General features: G+C 42.3%; 1 protein-coding gene across 4 annotated transcripts in view; it reads left to right on the top strand.

Moving 5' to 3' along the window:
- Positions 1-2,600: 2,600 nt before the first annotated feature.
- MAPK1 (mitogen-activated protein kinase 1) overlaps positions 2,601-21,276 on the top strand; it is a 90,839-nt gene continuing 72,163 nt past the window's right edge. For 2 of the 4 annotated variants that reach the window (XM_036354490.1, XM_036354486.1), the window contains exon 1: positions 3,616-3,943. In XM_036354490.1, coding sequence (XP_036210383.1) covers positions 3,819-3,943 — 125 coding nt within the window. In that variant the 5' untranslated portion in view covers positions 3,616-3,818. Of the gene's footprint in view, positions 2,929-3,611; positions 3,944-21,276 lie in introns of those variants that run through there. The other 2 variants (XM_036354488.1, XM_036354487.1) reach the window with 2 other exon arrangements.

The raw sequence follows: 21,276 nt of genomic DNA, 5'->3' as shown, positions 1-21,276 counted from the left end.
CATCGATGTTTCTCTCTCTCTCTCTCTCTCTCTCTCTCTCTCTCTCTCTCTCTCCCTCTCTCTCTCTCTCTCTCTCCATCTCTCTAAGCATGCTCTCAGATGAGGGAGAAATTAAGGCACTGGAGGGAATGAAGCCATCTATGGATTACAGCTTGACCCCTCAGAGTTCTGTCTATCTTGTTCCATATTCCTTTGGGCATTTAATTATTACAGAGGAGGAATCTGGAAAAAAAATTTTAGCTTTTTTTGTAAATCATTTTTTTTCTGATTGGATATTGTTAGTTCTTTATCCCTGAACTTTAAGAATTTTCCCCGCTTACATCTTGAAGTTGGTTTGTGCTTATTAATGTTTCTGGATCCCAATTAACTCACTCCATTTTCCACCTCTACCTCAGATATTTTTAGACCTATTATTATAGTTTTCTTTTATTATAATTTTAATTATTGCCTCTAATTGATTTGTTGTCTCCTTTTGGGAGATGCCTATAGTTTAAATCTCCATGATGTTCTATCCATTTTCTTCTCTCTTAAAGAATTCCATCACTTAATTGTTTATCTTCCATATTGCTGATTTGCTCTTCCACATTGTCAAATCTGTTTTTTACTGCTTCGACCAATGAATTTTACTTTGATTATTGTGGTGTTAATTTCACAGTACTCTCCATTTATCTTGGCCTGTTTTTAAAAGGTGCAATGTCCTCTTATAGCCAAGAATAAGAATTAGGTGTTTTCTAAAACTGGATTCTGCTTCATGGACTAAATATATTTCCAAGGAGTAATTTTTGGCTGTAGCACTTCTTTTCTCATGTGCCACATATGTTTTTCCTTCAGGGCTCTTTAATAGATTAACTAGTTGAGATTAACTAGTTGATCATTTTGGTTGTCTGCAAATCCAGAGTTGACTGCTTTCAAGATCACAGCGCTGGACAATCAGGATGCAGGGTTTTCCACTCTTACTCTCCTTTAAACATGGCCTGTGAAATGGTTCAGAAGCAGTGGCTGAATCATTTCTCTTGTCTTAGCTATTCTTGGCATTCACCTGCTTCAGGATTCCAGTTTTTCTTTTTCAACCTTTGTTGTTGATGACTATTTTTAGCCTCAGCGTGTGTATGTCACATATTCTCTAGATCTTGATGCTTTTATTTAGCATTTCCATTTTGGTGTTACATATCAGTATGTCCTCTAAGTTTCTATCCCTTTATATCCATCTAGGTCTCAGTCTCTGAATTTTTCTTTTTTTTGTTAATCCTCACCCGAGGATATTTTTCCACTGATTTGTAGGGAGAGTGGAAGAGAGAGGGAAAGACAGGGAGACACATTGATGTGAGAGAAACACATCAATTGGTTGCCTCCTGCATGCCCCCTGACCAGGGCCAGGGCAGGGGGAAGCCAAGTACATGCCCTTCACCAGAATCAAACCCGGGATGCTTTGGTCCACAGGCATAAGTCTCTTAATCTTAATGTCTTTCTCTAATGTCTGAACCTACTTCAGTAGGTCTTCAAATATGGTGGATTGGTTATAGGGATTGATGAGATGCTGTAGGAACATAATTCTTGTTTCTATCAACTTAGCCTGTGGTAAAATTGGTTTCCTTATACCTTCTTTCACTTGAGGGCTCAGAATCTTTCTACATTGTTAAGTGAAGACTTACTACTGTACTCTCTAATCCTTTTAAGTACTGTGATAAGTTCACAGTACTTATCACAACTTGAGCATTATCTATACTAATAAAAGGGTAATATGCTAATTAGACCAGATTAGCATATCTTTGTCCGACTGTGGCGGAAGCCAAGGCAGAGGCAGTTAAGGGCAATCAGGCCGTCAGGGGAGCAGTTAGGGGCATCAGGCTGGCAGGCAGAGGTGGTTAGGGGCGATCAGGCAGGCAGACGAGCAGTTAGGAACCAGCTGTCCCAGATTTCGAGAGGGATGTTCCAGATTGGACAGGGGCAGGGCGGAGGGACCTCTCCCCTGCACGAATTTCATGCACCGGGCCTCTAGCATATATTGATTTGTCCATCTCCTCCAGTTTCTGTCACGGAAGATGTCCAGGAACTTGGTAGGTGCTCAACACGCACTTGTTGAAGGAACCTCTGGTCGGATTAGAGGATCCTCCCACCTTTTGTGTTTCACACTTTCTCAGTATGCAAATACCTGTCTCGGTCTCGGTCATGCCTTTTCGGTTTCTGCCCTGGTCTCAATGTTTCTAAGTTGGTGTGGCGACCACGGACTCTCATAGGCCTGGCCCAGGCCCGAAGCCCCTGTGCGGCGCGTCGTTGTCCCTCACACGCAGACCGGGGTCACTCTATGGCTGAGTCAGGACCACACTCCACAGCTTTCCCTGTCCCTGACTCTCTGTCAGGATCAGTCCAACGGGTTCTTCCCCGACGCCGTGGAGACCTCCTACGTCTCAAGAGCCACCCCCGGGCTAGCGCACGTGACCGCGTAGGGCGGTGCCGCCGCCGAGTTCCGCCCCGAGTTCGCTACTTCCGCCGGACCGAATAACCCCGCCCCCAGGCCTCGGAGAGCCAATCCACGCGCACGCTTCTTGGCCCCGCCCCTGCGCCCTCCTCAGCGTAAGCCCCGCCCGCCGGCCCGCCCGTCAGTCAGTCAGTCAGTCGGACAGGCAGTCGGTCCTAGTTGCTCTGGGCTCTCACGCTTTCCTGAGCGGCGCCCTCCTTGCTCCTTCCCGCTCAACGGCGGCGGCTGCACCGGCAGCGGCGCGGTCCCTACGGGAGGTGCGGCGTGGGCCGAGACACGGCCACAGAGCGTCAAGCCCAGCGCGGCGGAGGCGGCGGCGGCCCGGCAACCAACATGGCGGCGGCGGCGGCGGGCGCGGGCCCGGAGATGGTCCGCGGGCAGGTGTTCGACGTGGGGCCGCGCTACACCAACCTCTCATACATTGGCGAGGGCGCCTACGGCATGGTGTGGTGAGTGTCCACGTCCGCCCGCAGGCCTGGCCGCGCCCGCCCACCTCTCGGGGACGCAGCCGCGGCCTCGTCCGCGCCTCGGGCCTTCCGCGCCCCCGACCCCGGGCTTCGCCGCGGTCCGCGCACCGGGGCATGCCCTGGGCCCATCGAGGTTCGGGGTGTTGGTCGCGGCACTTGGCTGGCCGGCCCGCGCGGCGTAGAGGGGTGGCGCGCGGGGGGGTGGGGGGGGCGGGGCGGAGGCCAGGACCCGGGCGACCCAGCACCCCCAGGAGGGGAACGGAACCCCACCCCCAGTTTGCGAGTGAGGTGGTCTTTTTGACGTCCGGGTAGAAAGCCCGGAATTCCTCCAGATGCTTGTCGGGGCTGCGGGGGCCTGGGTCCTGAAAGCGGTTCGCCCCGGTTTGTGTGCAGAAACGATCCTCTCTTTTCCTCCCCTCGCCTGTGTCTTCCGCGGACGGCTTTCATTAAATACCTTCCCTGGTGCTGAGTGCTCTCCTGCGCAGGCTTTCTAAAAAGCATTAGTTGTGGAATATTTCAATCCTGAAGTTCTTAAATGGATTTTCATATCGTACCGTCGACGTTTCAGGAAGGATTAAGTCAGCATCGCTCTTTCCATTTATTAAAAAAGTCGTTTGGAGTTGGTCCTAATTTGCCTTTCTTCTTTTTTTCTTTACCCCGAGTGAACTCTCTTACCAGCAAAAAGGCATCCAGACGTCATAGCACAATTACCGTGGACTTTTAGTGTTCGTGTTTTAATGGCCAGTGTATAGCTATGCCGCCTTAATGGAGTTCTTGCAGACGCATGCGGGCTGCCTCATCTTAACCCAGATTCCTCAGGAAGGTTTGGCGACAGCCTTGTTTTTATTAGCACCAACTATCTGTGGTGTCTTATGCTGATGAAGACTTGTGGAAGCCTAGGCTCCTTTACGTCTAACTCCTGTGACTGTGTCTTTTTTGTTGAACGAAAGAACAAACTAATATTCATTGAACACTTCGTGGCAAGTACTGTGCTTAGGTACATTATTCCCTCATTTTATCTGAACTTCCACCTCGAGGGAGGGGAAGGTGGTGATACCATCTCTTTCAGGTGAGAAGGTATTTCAGTGTGAAGCCAATTCCGAAGGTCACAACTAAGGAGTCAGACATGAGATTGTAGACTAAGATCCTGTTTCAAATGCTGCAGTTCTTTCCATGACACCCTGCCATCACCCTTAAATAGTGTTACTAATAATTTTACAGTTTTAGCATATTTTACTGTTGTAAAGCAAATGTATTTCAGGAACATTCAAATTTGAGTGATCGTAATTTTAGAAATGTCATAGAGGTCCTATTTTGCCAAGTATGTTAGCTAGATAGAAAGACAAGTTTAAATTCTATTTTTTAAAAACCCACTTTAATTCAACATTGAGTATTCTCATCCTCGTCGGGAGCAAAATGGTTCACAATGGTTCACAGTATTCAACTATGGAAATTAACATGAACTCAGAGGCTTAGGAGCCAAAAGAGAAATTAAATTAGGTCAGGCCTAAAAGAAATAAGGCACTGGAACAGTGGTTCTCAACCTTGGCTGCACATTAGAATTACCTGGGAATCTTTTTAAAATCCTGATTTCTGGGCCTCATCCTCCAGAAATTCTGTTTCTTTGTTACTAATGTTGTGGCTCCACCCCATCACAAAGAAACAGGATTTCCGGAGGATGAGGTCCAGAAACCAGGATTTTAAAAAGATTCCCAGGTGATTCTAATGTGCAGCCAAGGTTGAGAACCGCTGCACTAGAAAGTAATGAAGAGAAAGTACTGCCTGCAGCGCCACTTCTCTGTCATATCTGATGCTGTTGTACCTGCTGGTAAGTATGCCAGTAAGTGTTCCACTACGAGAGGCTCAGATTTGCTCATCAAGCCCTTCATCCCCTTTAAAAGAAATTAGCATCTAAAATAGGTACTGAAATAATCTTTAGGTTTAAGACAGTTTTTGTTGTTATTGTTGTTTATCCTTACCTGAGGATATTTTTTCCATTGATTTTTAGAGAGAGTGGAAGGGTGGGGGGAGAGAGAAAAATCGATGTGAGAGAGACAACCACCGATTGCCTCCCAAACACGCGTGGACTAGACCAGGGTTCAAACCTGCAACCATTGTATGTGCCCTTGACTGGAAATTAAACCGGTGACCCACCGGTGCGTGGGCTGACACACTAACCACTAACCTCCATGCGCCAGGGCTAGGTTTAGGATATTTTGATTGAAAGTTTTTTGCCGAAACCGGTTTGGCTCAGTGGATAGAGCGTCGGCCTGCGGACTGAAAGGTTCCAGGTTCGATTCCGGTGAAGGGCATGTACCTGGGTTGCGGGCACATCCCCAGTGGGAGATGTGCAGGAGGCAGCTGATCGATGTTTCTCTCTCATCGATGTTTCTAACTCTCTATCTCTCTCCCTTCCTCTCTGTAAAAAGTCAATAAAATATATTAAAAAAAAAAAAGAGAAAGTTTTTTTCTTTTTCCTATTTGATAGGATTTTTACTAGTCTGAAAATAATTTAGATCTGGTAACTTTCTATCACTGCTGTAGACTTATTTGACCTAAGTATTAGGTGAAATGCCAAATCCTCTTACTTTAATTTTTCTTTCTTAAATAAAATACAAATATAATTGGAATTAAAACTCTGGATCTATATTATAGCTTTTTATCTTCAGGTTGATGATAGACCCTAGCAAGACTTTAATTATGTTGCATATTATTAGCATTTAATAAATGTTGATTAGCAGTGATGGTTGTGTGGAAGGCTTCTTACTTGAAATGTTAATATTTGAATAGTAATATTTTTAAAAACATCATGCTTCCAGAAGGCTTTGAGGATTTTCAAGCTTTTTGTGTTTTGTTTTGCTTTTTTCATTTCCTGAATCAGTTCATTAGGAATTTGCCTTTTCTGTGCAGAGCTCTTTGCTAATCATTGTGTGGAGGATATAAAGATGAAGAGTGGAGTTTGAATTGGGCCTTGAAGAGTGGGTGTGATTTTGGTAGATAGTAGGCATAAGAGATAGTGTAAACAGTGGAATCTGATCCTGGATTAGATGCCACATTGTAGAGGACTGTAAAGGCAAAACTGAATTTGTATATTTGTGCAATGAAGAAGCATCAGTGTTTTTGTAAAGAAGCAGTCATGTGATCAATTTAAAATTTTAGGGGAAGGTAGGTCAACACAGGTGGAAATAAGAAAAAAAAACTGAGGTGGGGGAATCTATTAGGGCTAATTGTAACTCTAGTGGCAGTGGAAGATAGCAGATGGAGGTGAGAGACTTTATAAGACCTTATAAAGATAGAATTAGTATCCGGCTCTTGTCAGAAGAGTGATAGAAAGACTTAATCATGGCAAGTGTGGGAAGAAGCAAATGATGAGATCTTAAAAGTAAGAGGCTGAGAGAGGTAGGATTTGGATTGGAGAGCGATTTCTGAGACAAGGCTTGGTGATTAACTAAGTATGGGCATAGTTGTAATTCCACTGCTTCTAGCATGGAACCCTTGGAGGATGGTGGTGCCATTATTTAAGGAGAAATACCAGAGGTAGAGCAGGTTTGTTAGGGAGAAATAGTGAGGTCTGGTTCAGATTAAGTTTGTGGTGCCTGTTGGCCATTTAGGCTATATCCAGGGGCATCTTGAAATTTGTAACAGGGAAGGTAGAACCTGGAGGTGAAAACTTGTGAAAGTTTTAGTATTGCGTGGATGGGCACAGATTCTCATTTGAGGTCATTGGTTAGGTAAAATTGCAAATAGATGTTGGGTATGTTCATCTGTTTAGTGAGCAATCCATAGCATTCAATAGATTTCCAAAGGGTCCATTATCCCAGAAAGATTAAGAGCCACTGAGGTAGAATAGAAAGATTAAAAAGGTAATGCTGGTGAGATGCATAAGAGTCATGAAAAAAAGAAAGGGTATGAGAGGAGAAATTGAAGCTGTATGTTTGATCATCTAATTAAGAAATCTATTTTGAATAAGTTAAATTTGAAACACTTTCTGAATATGATAGAAAGATTATAGGGTTATCTCCATAGAGATACTAATTGAAGCCTTGGGAGTGGACAAGATGAGGAAAAATGTAAGAACTTAGCTAAAGGAATGAATGCCTGACTTTAGGTGTCAATAGAGGGCAAGTTACAGAAGAGGACAGAGAAAGTGTGATCTGAGAGACCAGAGAACCCTGAGTGGGCATTATCAGAGGAGCCAAGGGAGATAGTGGTCATTAAGGGATTAATATTGGATCAGAATAGGAATAGGATTTGTTGACTTTCAACTCTCCCTTCCCCCGGAAACAGATGTTTCCAACCAAAATTTCATTGTGATCACATTCCCAATGGTACAGTATCCTGATCTATTAAGCTTTTTGTGATTATGACAAACTAGTAGACCTACCATGTAGTCACCACTTTTTTTTAACATAATATTAATTAATCCTCATATCCACACTGCAAAGATAGTTACTTTGTAAGTGAGGAAATGAGACAAAGATTAGTTAACTTGCCCAAGGACACACAATTAGGAAGAAATAGAGCATCCCAATCTGTCTGGTTCCTAAGTGACACTCAACCAAAGATCAGAGTTGAAAAATACATGCTTTCAGTAATAGAAAATAGCTGTTGTTTGCTTTTGCTTGTATCACGTTTTAGTCTTTCTAAAAACTAATGCAAGGCCATTCACTCAGAAAATATTTATTGAGCACCTTTTTATGTGCCAGGATTTACATGATCCCTTTCCTTAGAAGGCCTGCATGGCATGGGGCTGTCTTTGTATGGCTTCACATACTTCTGAGCTGGATATTAATGTATGACTAGGAGTTTGCTTTGAGAAGTGCATTCTAGGTGGAGGAAAATGTACGTGCAAAGGCACAGAAATTTGAAAACAGCACATCAGGTCAAGAAAACCACAAGTTGGGAGGGCAGGAGTATAGGGTGCCTTAGGCAGAAAGCTGGAGTTGAGACAGCTGGGATGGGCAGGGCCAAATCCTGAAGGATATTGTGTACTTGCTGAGTTTGGACTTGATTTTATGGGTGAGAGTCATTAAAGCATGGCTCTTTATCTCGTCAAATTTTGTGAATTGTGTTCCCCTTTGTCTCTCTGTCCATTGTGCTACTCTTTTCTTTCTGCTTATCTAAGAGTATTCTGGGTGTGTCTTTACCCCCCCTGTCTGGGAGTATTTTGAAACATGTGGGCATTGTGGACTTTTTGTTGTTGTTGTTACATTGGTTGGGGGATTGTTATTGGCCTTTGGTGGTGGAGGTGGGCATACTAAACAACTTGCAATGCATGGTACAGTCCCTCCGCTAGAGAATCGTCCTTTAAGGCTCATCTGTTCTGTAAACTTGCCTATATTACTCCCTGCTATACCACTCCCTTCCTCCCTCCCTGGAACTGGGTATTTACATCACCTGTTTGAAAGGCAGGGCCAGCAGTAGTAGTAGTAGTAGTATCTATAAAAGCTCAAGACTTGGAAATAGATCTGGATTCAGATTCTTAGTTTTGCTTGTTAACTCTTAAATTTAAATATAAATAAAGTAGTCTCTTGTATGCTTTTTGGAGCTCAAAGATGTGAGGAGACCAACTTACATGAGCAACAGAAAATTCAGTGTTTCTAGCAGAGTTTTGAGTGCAAATAAAACTCAGAACAAAATTAAATTTGATATTTATAACATCCCTAATGTGCTCCTAGTGGTTAGCTATAACTGATACACCATTCCCATAAATTTAATTTGTAAATGTTCTCAGTTCTCAAGTATTTATAAAAATATTTTTATGAGAAGTAACCAAGTTGGGTTTTCCCGGGAACCATATATAAAACTTATTCCTCACCTTACTTACATTAATGCACCTACTAAGTTAAAAAAACAACAACTGATTTGCCAATAAATATCCAGAGCTACTCTACCTTACATCAAGTCTACTTCACCCACCTACGTGCCTAAACCTGAGGTGCTGTTTATCCCTTTTTGCTTCTCTTTTCTCAGTTACTTCTTGGGGCTCCTACACATTAGAAAACCAACAGTATAGAAGTCTTCCAAGGTCCCTCTCAGATTCTCAGTCTTAGGGGAGGCTCTGGATTCTAAACCTATGGCCTGTAGGAGCAAGGTTCACAGCCAGTGAATACATAGCAGAACTGAGATTTGTCTAGATCTCCAACCCTGTGATTTTTTTCTTTAAATTTAAATCTTTATTGTTTAAAGTATTACATATGTCTCCTTTTTTCCCCATTGACCTCTCCCCAGCCACTCCCACTGATTTGTGTTGTTTTTTTTTAACTACTGTAGGTTTTCCTCTGTTATTCCAAGCTACCTGGAAACATGCTCCTTGTATATAACCTGTGTTCCTTTATTGGCACTGAAGTATAAAATGATGGTTGTCATAGTTGACTTGAGCCTGTTGAGGAGGGTGAAGAGGGAGAAACTGGATACCTGGAAGGAATGAGGGCGATAGGGTCAAAGCAACTTAGTTTTTATCAGGAAGGTAGTGTTGATTTCTTCTCACTCCTCCTACTCATCTCTACTAGTTTCTTGATTTTTATTTACTAATATTAAGTATTATCTGATTTAGGTGGTAGGATCAAAGTGAACAAAAGTGGTTTTTACACTGGTATTTACAGTCCAACAGGAAAGTAATAACATTTACTGAGGATTATGAGGTGCATAGTGCTACTGGAGGGTATAAAAGATGGACTAAGTTTAATGAGAAGCCTGGGAGGATTTCCTGGAGGAAGTGATGTTAAGCTGGGACCTGGAGAATGACTAGGAGCTAGCTAAGTGAAAGGTAGAGTGCTGGAGTGTTTCAGGCACTACCTTGTAGATATGAGTTTATGATTGAGATCCAGGGTCTTTCTCATGCTACCAACAGGAAAGGAAGTACAGTTAAAGCTTCAGGTACGGTTGCAACTAGGAACTAGAAAATAGATGAAGGCATCTACCTCCCTTCTCCTTTACATTTACAAAATCTTGCACCCTGCATCCCTGCACCACTGTTTTTGTTTCTCTTTTCCTTTTTTACCACTTCCCGATGCACTTAGCATAAGAGAGCTGACCCACACTTCCTCAAGGTATGTGTTTTTAATTCTCTGATTTCTGGGGGGGGTGGGATGGGGGGGACCTGATCCAGCTCGGAATAGTGTCCACCTCTGGTCCAGTCAGCTGAGGCTCAAGGTGGGGTCATTTGATAAGGTTGGATATCTCTAAAGTATGAGCGGTGGGGTTGGGGGTAGTCAAAAGATGTTTCCCATTGATTACTGGCTTGACAGGTAAAAGTTCTGGTGCTGTTTCCCCTGCTCTTCTCTAGGCTGGAATTGGTCCTTGCTGTTGGAGCCTAAGGAAGGGGAGGAGAGGAGAGGGAGTAATTGAGGCAGGAGAAGGGCTTTGGACTGCTCTTCTGTCTTCCTGTCTCTGGCAGTGTGGGGGTGGCATCTTTTATATATAATATATACATATCCTATATAATAAAAGGCTAATATGCAAATTGTCCCCTCAACTGGGAATTCAACCAGGGGCCAGGTCTGGCCAGCCAACCACCTGCAGGGCCCGCCTCGCCCCCGTCAGCCCGATTGGGGCAGGCTGGCCGGACCCCACCCGTGCATGAATTTGTGCACCGGGACTCTAGTATTATATATAAAACATGTGACATACATGTGAGTTATGCAACCTAACAATAAACACCTAAGACCTCACCCCCACTGGGTGACTTCTTAATCAGATTGACTGAGGCCATCATTCTGAAACCTGGCCACAGTCCACACCCCAGCGTTTTATCTACTTTCTGGAGTGGGTATGAGTGTGAGCTTCGACTATGTATATGGGACTTGAGCCTTGTTAATGTAGGCTCAAGGGTTGTGAGGATTAAGTGAGATATGTAGGTGAAGTGCTGGGTACACAATCTCTGGTTAATGCTCTAATTGTTGTTATTTCCTCAAAGTAAATGGGTTTGGCAAGACCCCATCCTCCCTTACCTCCCTTACCTCCCTTACCTCAGTTTCTCAGAATACTATCTTGGAGTGTAAAGGGGAAAGCGCAGAAATAAAAATATTAGACTTGGGGTCACACAGGCTGTGTGTTGAGTTCCAATTATGTGATCTTGTGATCTCACTCTCTGTTTAACAGTTAGAGAATCTTCTGTGCCAGGCCCTGGGCCATGTTCCTGTCCTCCCTCAAGAATGTTGTAGTGTAGTGTTAGGGACAGGCTGATAAGGAAATAAATCACTGTGTAACATGGTAAAAACACTTATGAGATCATTCTGGACAGAGCAACTAACTCCACCTGGGCTTTCTAGTTATAAATTAATTCAACAAATTGTGTATGTACTGGACACATTATAGTTGTGCAGATAATCAGTGAACAAACCATCTCAGAGAGCTTACTGTCAGATGCTTGGCCAATGGGAGAGGCTTGAAGAGAGGGTTAGAAAGGCTTGATCAGGGCCCTGCCTTTAAGTTCCTTCTAATGTGTTTCCTTTTATTTCTCTTTATAGCACTTATCACAAACATGGGTCTTAAATACTTTTTTTCAAAGTCTGTTGATATGTCATTTAATTTTAAATGTCCCTCCTTGTTTCTGCATTTGGAAAACTGAAAAAGGTGGCTTATGCACAAAACTCTTTTTCTTTTTTTCTCTTTAAATCCTAACTCGAGGACATTTTCATTGATTTTTAGAGGGCGGGGAGGGGAAAGAGAGAAATATCAATGTGTGACTAGGCCTGGAATCAAACCCGAAATCTACTAGTAGATTTGTGCCCTGACCAGGAATGGATCCCAAGACCTTTTGGTATACAGGAAGAAGCTCCTACCAACTGAGCCATAGGCAAAGGGTGAACAAAAGTGTTTTTAAGTGGGTTATTTCTATATTTACTAAATGAACATAAAGCACTTCTGAGCAGTTTCTATAGTAAGCAGATGATATTTGTTTTCCTTTTTCTTATATATGTCTCCTAAAATGTTGAGAATTTCAAACCATGTCATAATTGCCCCAACTCAAGATTCATATTTTATTGTAAGAAATAAAACTATGTTTTACAAATAAAAAGTTAGTGGGACAGCCTAACCAAGGAAATTAGTAGTTTCTTTCTCAGCCAGTCACGATCCTCTACACAAATTCAAACATCGTTGCTCTAATTTGCAATACTGTTTTAATAACTAGCATTGATGGGCTTGTGTTTCCTAGCTCAGGTACCCTCAGCCTTTGGCCTAAGTGTTAGAGGCATAACTGATGTATGAGTCTAATGCAGATTCTGAGAATTCCCTTTAAGGCCAAATGGAGAGAATATGAAGACAGCAGCTCCTACCAATTATCAGGGTCCCACATTTTGCAGATTGAACCATAATTTGGGTTAACAAGCTTTTTGTTGTTGTTGTTGTTAATTTTTCCCCATTGATTTTTATTTTTATTTTTATTTTTATTTTATTTTATTTTTTTAAAATATATTTTATTGATTTTTTTACAGAGAGGAAGGGAGAGAGATAGAGAGTCAGAAACATCGATGAGAGAGAAACATCGATCAGCTGCCTCCTGCACATCTCCTACTGGGGATGTGCCCACAACCCAGGCACATGCCCTTGACCGGAATCGAACCTGGGACCTTTCAGTCCGCAGGCCGACGCTCTATCCACTGAGCCAAAACGGTTTCGGCTCCCCATTGATTTTTAGAGAGTGAAAGGGAAGGACGGAGGGAGGGGAAAAGAGAGAGAAACATCTCTCATCGATATGAGAGAGAGAGAGAGAGAGAGATCGATTGGTTGCCTCCCATACACGCTCTGACTGGGCCGGGGATAAAACCTGCATTCCAGGTATATGCCCTTGTCTGGGAAGTGAACCCTTGACCCTTTGGTGCTTGGGCCGATGCTCTAACCATTGAGCACACAGACCCGGACAACAAGCTATTTTCAAATGCTCATTCTCCTTACGGCGTTGAAGTCTCATTCACCCCTTTATACTATAGTAATTTTTCAAAAAATTAACCAAGTGGCAAGCTGTCTCTATTTTCTACCTATTTTAAAATAGCTCTATGGGCATGCCATAAAATTATTGTTTGTTTTGTTAATCTTCACCTGAGGATATTTTCTATTGATTTTTAGAGAGAGTGGAAGGGAGTGGGAAAGATAGAGAGTGATACATCGATGTGAGAGAGAGAAATCAATCAGTTGCCTTCCAACACGTGCCCGGACCAGGGCTGGGGGTCGAGCCTGCAACTAAGATATGTGCCTTTGACTGGAATCGAACCCAGACCCTTTAGTCCACAGGCCGATGCTCTGTTCACTGAGCCAAACTGGTCAGGGCAAATTTACAACATTGTGCAACCATCACCACAATTCCAGTTTTAGGACATTTCCATCATTCCAAAAAGTTTTCTCTTGTCATTTATAGTCAGTTTCCATCCCAGGCAACTCTGATCTGCTCTCTGATTTGCCTGCTCTAGAACTTTCATGTAAATGCAATCATGCAAGGTAATAGTTTTTTGTCTCTGGTGTTTTCTTCACTTATAGTGTTTTGAGATTCATCCATGTTGTTGCCAGGATCAGTAGCTTGTATCTTTTTGTCATCAAATAGTGATTCATTTGGATGGTGTTATCACATCATGGACATTTGAAATGTTTCCAGTTTTTGTCTGTTATAAATAGTGGTGCTGGGGACATTCATTTGTAAGTTGTTGTGTGGACATATGTTTTCATTTCTTTTGGGTACTTAGGAGTTGGAGTTGCTGGGTCATAAATGATTTATGTGTGTTTGGCAGGGGAGGAGATGGTAAAGTGATTTTATTTTAAACTGTAGTAAAACTAGATTATTGAACAAATAGAAATACCCTATGTACTGGCCACTGTTTTAGGCACTGAGAATAGAGAGGTGAATATAGTACCAGCCCTAGAGAAGCTTAATTTTCAGTGAAGATAAACTACCACAGGTACTTAACATTTTGCTTGCTGATAAGTGCTATGAAGAAAATTAAAATGGGGTAAAGGTAGAGAGTGGAAAGGGGAGGGCTTTTTCCTGTAATTTTGTAACATTTTTAATGCTACACATTTAACATTTTTTAAACATAAGGAACTATTACAAGGACAAGTGCAAATTTTTACCACGAATCTTTTGAGAGTAACTTGCTGATAAAAATGCACCACCTCAACACAACACATTGGTGAAATGTTATTTCACCAAACAAGGACTGTCTCCTACATAATATTGCAGTTGTCACCATCAGGAAGTTAACACTGACACTTTCCTAATTCCTACTCTTTAGAACCTGTTCAGTAATCACATGTTGCATTTAGTTGTCCTTTCTCTTTGGTCTCCTTCATGCTGGAGCAGTTCCTCAGATTTTCTTGTGCATTAAATGCTTCGACACTTGAAAATTGGTCTGTTTTAACTGTTTCAGAAACCAGCAAACTATTTTCAAAAGTAGCTGTACAATTTTACATTTCCATCATCAATGTATTGGGCATTCCAGTATTTCACATTCTTACCAACACTTGGTTTAGTCAGTCTTTTTAATTATATCCCATCTAGTGAGTTTCACTTTGCATTTCCTTCTTGACTAATGATGACGAGCATCTCTTTATGAGCTTGTTAACCAATTGTATATTTTGTTTGGTGATGTGTCTATTCATATTCTCTGTCCATTTAAAACTGATTCAATTTTGATATATATAGTTTAGCATTCTCCAGGTTTTTCTTTAGAATAAGGATAGCCAAGAATTTGAAGCATAATTTAAATCTAATCATGAGACAGCACCAGACAAACCTGAGTTTAGGGATATTCTACAAAAGAACTAGCCTGTGCTCTTCAAAAATGATAAGGTCAGCCTGGCCAGTGTGGTCCTGTGGTTGAGCATCAACCTATGAACTAGGAGGTCACAGTTCGATTCCTGGTCAGGGCACATGCCTGGGTTCTGGGCTCGATCCCCAGTTGCGGGTGTGCAGGAGGCAGCCGATCAATGATTCTCTCTCATCACTGATGTGTCAACGCTCCAACCAACTGAGCCACCCACGTAGGTCTATAGTGAAAATTTTTTTTAATCAACAAAACAAGCCTTTTGCTGTAAAACTCTTGTTGAAAATACCAGTTTTTGTAATTCTAGCCAATATTTTTTCAGTATTTAATTTAGTCCTGAACTTTCCTGTGCTTTGCTCCTGAATGTGAAAGAGGGAGAAAGAGAACCTTTCACTTCTCTCCCTACAGGCATATTCTCTCAGGAATGATTTGATCTGCTCCCTTTACTCCTGAGCTTGCCTTCTGTACTCTGCAGCCAGACTGCAGACCCAGCACTTCACTCAGAACTGATGCTCTCATCATTTTTTGTGTCTTTCTCAATTTTGGTCCTTCTGGACTGGTGGCTTTTTTCTGAAGAGGACCTCACATCCTCCCCTATCACCCCCCACCCCCCACCCCCCCCACCCCCCCCCCCAAAAAAAAGAAAGAAATGATTTTGATCGTTTCGGAGATTTGATGTTATATACCATTTTCTTTTTTAAACGTTTCATCCACTTTGCTGAAACACACCTGGTTTTCCAAGTCTTTGACGCTTTGTTCTTAGTTCTTGGGCTCTCAGGTTCAGTGCAGTTTCTCTGGGTGACCTCATCTGAATTCTTACCTCCTGAAAACTTCTCTCCTAAACAAACAAAAAGGCCAGCCCACCCAGGTGCTGACATAGTTGTCTCCGCCAGTTCCTACCCACTGCTCTGCCCTTCAGCTTCATCTGCTCTGTTGGACTTGTTCTCAGCAAGCTTCTCCCCCCTCCCCCCCTTAAATCTAAATACTTATACCAGGGGTCCTCAAACTACAGCCCACGGGCCACATGCGGCCCGCTGAAAACATTTATCTGGCCCGCCCGGTGTTTTTGCCGCCACTGTGTGCATCGGAATTTGTTCATAGTTTTTTTTTAAACTATGGTCCGGCCCTCCAACGGTCTGAGGGACAGTGAACTGGCCCCCTGTTTAAAAAGTTTGAGGACCCCTGACTTATACTATAAACTATTGAGTCTTATTTCCCCCTTTTCCATGTACCTGTGACTCCAACATGGAATGTCAACATAATATTAAGTTTTATTCAAAACAGGTAGTTTATATAGCAGTTCCCCATTTGTTGGGCATTTGAATTGCTTCAGTTTTTAACTTTTAAAGTGATATAGCTATAAACAGTTTTAGTACAAACAGGCTCCCCACCCCCTGTGAGTAATTTTCTTGGAATCTATTTCTCAAAAATGAGATGACTAGGACAAATGTAGCGTGTAGCCAGATTGTTCTTCAGAAACAGCATTTGAATTTCTGCTGCTACTGTTAATTTTTTTTTCTTTTCTTACTATTAATCTTTAAAAGTCCCTCTTTGTTCCACCTGTTCCCTTTTTCTGTGACAATATGGCATTATTCTTTTATTTATAATTGAGTAGAAGTAATGTAGAACTTTATAGGTGCCTTGTTTTTGTTTTAATATGTAAGGCTAACTTTTTTCTAAGTTTTACCTATTTATCTAATGTTTGAGCTGTATTTAAATTATTGGGCCATTTATGTACTAGAACCTGGGTATTAATGTGTACTTTCTGAAAGCTTTAAACATATGCGATCAAATTCATTAACTAATTCTTTGCTATGTTATTTTATTGCATCAGGATTGGTAAAATACACTAAGACTTTTAACCTTTAAATTTAGCCTTTAACCTGTGTGGAAATTATTGTGGAAGAAGAGTACTACATTTACTATATGTTTATTGATTTCAAAGAAGAAGGGAGAGGGAGAGAGAGATACAAACATCAGTGATGAGAGAGAATCATTGATTGGCTGCCTCCTGCATGCCCCCTACTGGGGGTGGAGCCCACAACCCGGGCATGTGCCCTTGAGTGGAATTGAACCTGGCACCCTTCAGTCCGCTGGCCGACGCTCTAGCCACTGAGCCAAACCAGCTAGGGCAGAGAGTGCTACATTTAAACGCTTAATTTTATTTATCTTATTCCATATCAATAGTTTAGGTTTTATCAGTATTTATAAATTGCTTTCCACTTCGTCTAATTTCACATGAGTTTTCATATTAAACATATAGATATTTACTTAGGTCCTTCTGGAACCTAGTTGTTCATTGATTTAGCTATTATTTTTAACTATACCTGGCATTATAAGCTTTTTACTTGTTCATTTTCCCCAGAAATTTACTTTTTAATTTCTTAGCAGGGCATCTACCTTGAGTCCTTGTTAAATCCCATACTCTGGTGAAGTGGGTTGGCTAAGATAAAAAAATATCAAGATGCCTTTTTCTCCCTCTTCCCTACCCCAAAAACTCAGAGCCAGTTTGTCTTCTTGCTCCAGGCTCTTGTTTCCTGTGCCTTGTATTGGTTTTATTAGCTCTTCAGATACAGTGATCTGTAAAAAGAAAGATTAAAAAAAAAAAAAAAAATGAGACCATGCTTGCTTGCTTTTTAAAAAAATTTTTTTAAGATATCTAATTCCACGACATCTTCACCCTAAAAAGAAACCCTGCACCCATTACAGGTCACTCCTATTTTCTCCCCTAGTAACCAACCCCTGTCTCCTTAACCCCTGCCAGTGTGGAGCTCTTTGTCTGAGCTCCACATTGTATCCTTTTGCATTCTTTCTTCTTTATCTTTCCACATGCATTTTACTGTTTTAAACTGTCAGGATTTACTTCTCAGAGACATTGTTTTTTATTTGGCATTGACTCATAAAATCAATTTAGAGAATAATCATCTTTACTTATTTTTAATTTTCTCAGTTGGGCCCAAATGTGTGTCATCTTCTTGTTCTATTTCTGTATTCTCAGATCTTTTTTATCCTCCCCACTATTTAGCTTTGTTATTCTTCCCTTTTCTGAGTCTATTAGGTTTAACTGATTAGTGGGCATACTTTGTTTTTTTCATTCTTGCCAATGATGCCCTTTTTTTCTGTTTTATTTCAAATTCACAAAATATTATTTGATTCTTAGGAATTTCTAAATAGTTAATCTTAACTCTTTCTGCGAGCCTCTATTATTGTAGATTAATTCTTTCTTTTTAAATCTGTTTTCCAGCTCTGATGGTTTCACCTGCATTGTCTTCTATTTAACTGCCTGATTTCTGTCAGTATTATAAATTATCATCTTACAATTTACATTTTGTTTGGCTCATTTTTTTAAAAATCCTGTTTTTGCTGTTCAGAGACATCTTTTTTGTTTTAAATTATTTTGTAATATGTCATGGTTTTGCAGTATATATTCTGGTCTGTACTTATTTAGCATTCTTTTTATATATAACACTGTAAATGTTGTTAATGAGCTCCATGCTGTCTTTATCTCCATTGTTAATAGACTTGACTCTTTTTGCCAAGCCTGCTTTTTTTTCCTCGTGGGCTCTAGTTAACCACTCCCAGCTCCTGGGTTGCCCTTTAAAATTTGCTTGCTGTGTTCCTTCAGTTGAGTTTATCTTTGTTCTTTGTTTATAAATGTTTCTTTATTTTGTTTGGTTTTAAAGGAAGAGGCATTCTGTGTCATTTCTCACTTAAAGTTTCTCAAAATTCTTTTGTGTAAGACTTTCTGAACACATTCTTGTATAATGGAAAGAACACAGATTTCAGAAGAAAGACCAAGAGTTGATTCTAGCCCTCTCATTGGACCCCTTTGGCTGGCTAAGGCACTTAGACTCTATGGCAGGACTTCAACTCTTTTAAAGTTTTATATAGTTACTAGAGGCCTGGTGCACAAAAATTTGTGCATTCAGGGAGGAGGGTCCCTCAGCCTGGCCTGTGCCCTCTCACAGTCTGGGACCCCTTAGGGGATGACCACCTGCTGGCTTAGGCCCGCTCCCCGGGAGATTGGGCCTAACCTGGCAATCAGACATCCCTCTGGCAGCCCGGGAGCCCTCGGGGGATGTCCACTCGCCAGTGGGGAGCAGGTTTAAGCTGCAGTCTAATATCCTTAGTGCTGCTGAGGAGGCGGGAGAGGCTCCCACCACCACCGCTGTACTGGCAGCCATCAGCCTGGCTTGTGGCTGAGCAGAGCTCCTCCTGTGGGAGCGCACTGACCACCAGGGGGCAGCTCCTGCATTGAGCGTCTGCCCCCTGGTGGTCAGTGTGTGTCATAGTGACCAGTCATTCCCAGTTGTTCTGCTGTTAGGGTCAGTTTGCATATTACCCTTTTATTATATAGGATAGAGGCCTGGTGCATGGGTGGGGGCTGGCTGGTTTGCCCTGAACGGTGTGCCGGATCAGGGTGGGGGTCCCGCTGGGGTCCCTGGCCAGCCTGGGTGAGGGGCTGATGGATGTTTGCAGGCTGGTCACACCCCCTTCAGGGTGGGGGTCCCCACTGGGGTGCCTGGCCAGCCTGGGTGAGGGGCTGATGGCTGTTTGCAGGCTGGTCACACCCCCTTCAGGGTGGGGGTCCCCACTGGGGTGCCTGGCCAGCCTGGGTGAGGAGCTGATGGCTGTTTGTAGGCTGGTCAAGCCCCCCTAGTGGGTACCCTCACCCCATGGAGGTTTGGCCAGCCTGGCTGAGGGGCTGATGGCTGTTTTCAGGCTGGCCATACCCCCTTTAGGGTGGGGGGTCCCCACTGGGGTGCCTGGCCAGTCTGGGTGAGGGGCTGAGGGCCATTTTCAGGCTGGCCAAGCCCCCTGGCGACCGAAGCTCCCAGCCTCTCCTTTTTTTCTTTTTTCTTTTTTTTATTCTGGGATTTATTATCTTCTATAATTGAAACTTGGTTGCCTTCAGTGGAACTCAGAGCTGGCCGTGGCAGGCGGGAAGCTTAGCTTCCTCCATCACTGGAGCAACCAGGCCTCCTGCTTGCTCCAGCTCCCTGGCTGCCGGCCGCCATCTTGGTTGGGTTAATTTGCATATAGCCGCTCTGATTGGCTGGTGGGCATGGCTTAAGGTGCAGTGTAGGTGTGGTCAATTTGCATGTTTGTCTTTTATTAAATTAGATGATGTTCTTTAAAATTAGCATAATTTCTATATGTAATGAAAATATAAGGAACATTAAAATAATGCAGCATTTACAATGACCAATAGAAAATTTATGTAATTATTATTTTAAATGATTTTATGATTACTTTTAAGTGATAAGATAAAAAATGACGTTGGGGCTGAGACCCTGGTAAAATTGTTTTCTTCTATGTGGCAATAATATTGTTTGCATTTGTATTGTATATAAGATATGAATTTGCACATACTTATTTTTCCAAATAACCCTTTATGTGAGAGATAAGTAATCTTTCCATTTTACAGGGAAAGATATTGAGGTTTAGCAAGGTTGAGAATTGCCCAAGGTTATAAACACAGAGTTGTGACAATGCAAAAACTTGAATTCAGATTTCAGGGACTTCAAGATTAGGACTTTGTAGCATGACCCAAAATAAAGGTTGAGTCGTTTTAAGGTTATTTCTTCAGTATATGACACTCTATCACTTCAGTAGGTTTTCTGGAGTGAATAAAAGGCATGAGTTTCAGCAGTTTCCCTGGAAATCATCAGTTATTCTGAATGTGCCATTCACTAGCCAGTGTTGTGGGTTATGTGGGGCAGCCACCATTTCTGGCAGTACTTCTCAGTCTAGGTGTTTGATTGTATTTGAAAACAGATGTATTTATTGCTCAAGGATGGAAGTGAGGGGGAAAAGAAAAGAAATTGATTTCAGAGCTAAAATTCCCAAAGTAACTTGTGCCAAGAAAATTTTGAGTAACTTTACAAAAAATCATAATTCTGCTGACCAGTATTCTACGGAATTCTTGTAGGTCTCTGAAGTCCTTTGGGTATTCTTTATGTACACTGTTGGATTATTGAAACACAGGAACTCAGGCTATAACCTGAGGTATGGAGGAGTTGGGAAGTCATCAAGAATGAAGGTAGTGCCTCTTTCATTCTCTGTTTCATATTCTCGTGCAGAATTAACTGGATATGTGGCCCATTCCAGCATTCTCAGTCCCCCAAACATTCCTGTACCAGGTTGGCCCTGCAGGTGTCTTAGATTCTCTGTGTCTCTGCTCTGTGTTCTCTGGGAAGAGAAGCTAGTTGGCCCAGCTTAGCCTTTGTATGGGTGCTCCCTGTGCTGGGTGATAACTCATGAGCCATGGTCAGAAGCAGTACTCTCAAGGGACACAGACAAGGTGATGGAGCAAATCTCTGTGAGTAAGGGTGAGTGTTTGTCACAGAAAGTCTCCTGGGGAACTTTGTAAAAAGAGTTCCAGTCATTGTTCCTCAGAAGTTTTATTCAGTCAATAGGTATGGAATAGAAACTGGGTGCCCACTTTAATATATTTTTATTAATTTCAGAAAGGAAGTGAGAGGGAGAGAGAGATAGAAACATCAAGGATGAGAGAGAATCATTGATTGGCTGCCCCCTGCACGCCCCCCACTGGGGATTGAGCCCACAA

Source organism: Myotis myotis, unplaced genomic scaffold (genome assembly GCF_014108235.1).
Source record: "Myotis myotis isolate mMyoMyo1 unplaced genomic scaffold, mMyoMyo1.p scaffold_m19_p_20, whole genome shotgun sequence".
NCBI lineage: Eukaryota > Metazoa > Chordata > Mammalia > Chiroptera > Vespertilionidae > Myotis > Myotis myotis.
This window is presented reverse-complemented; position numbering and strand designations above follow the sequence as displayed.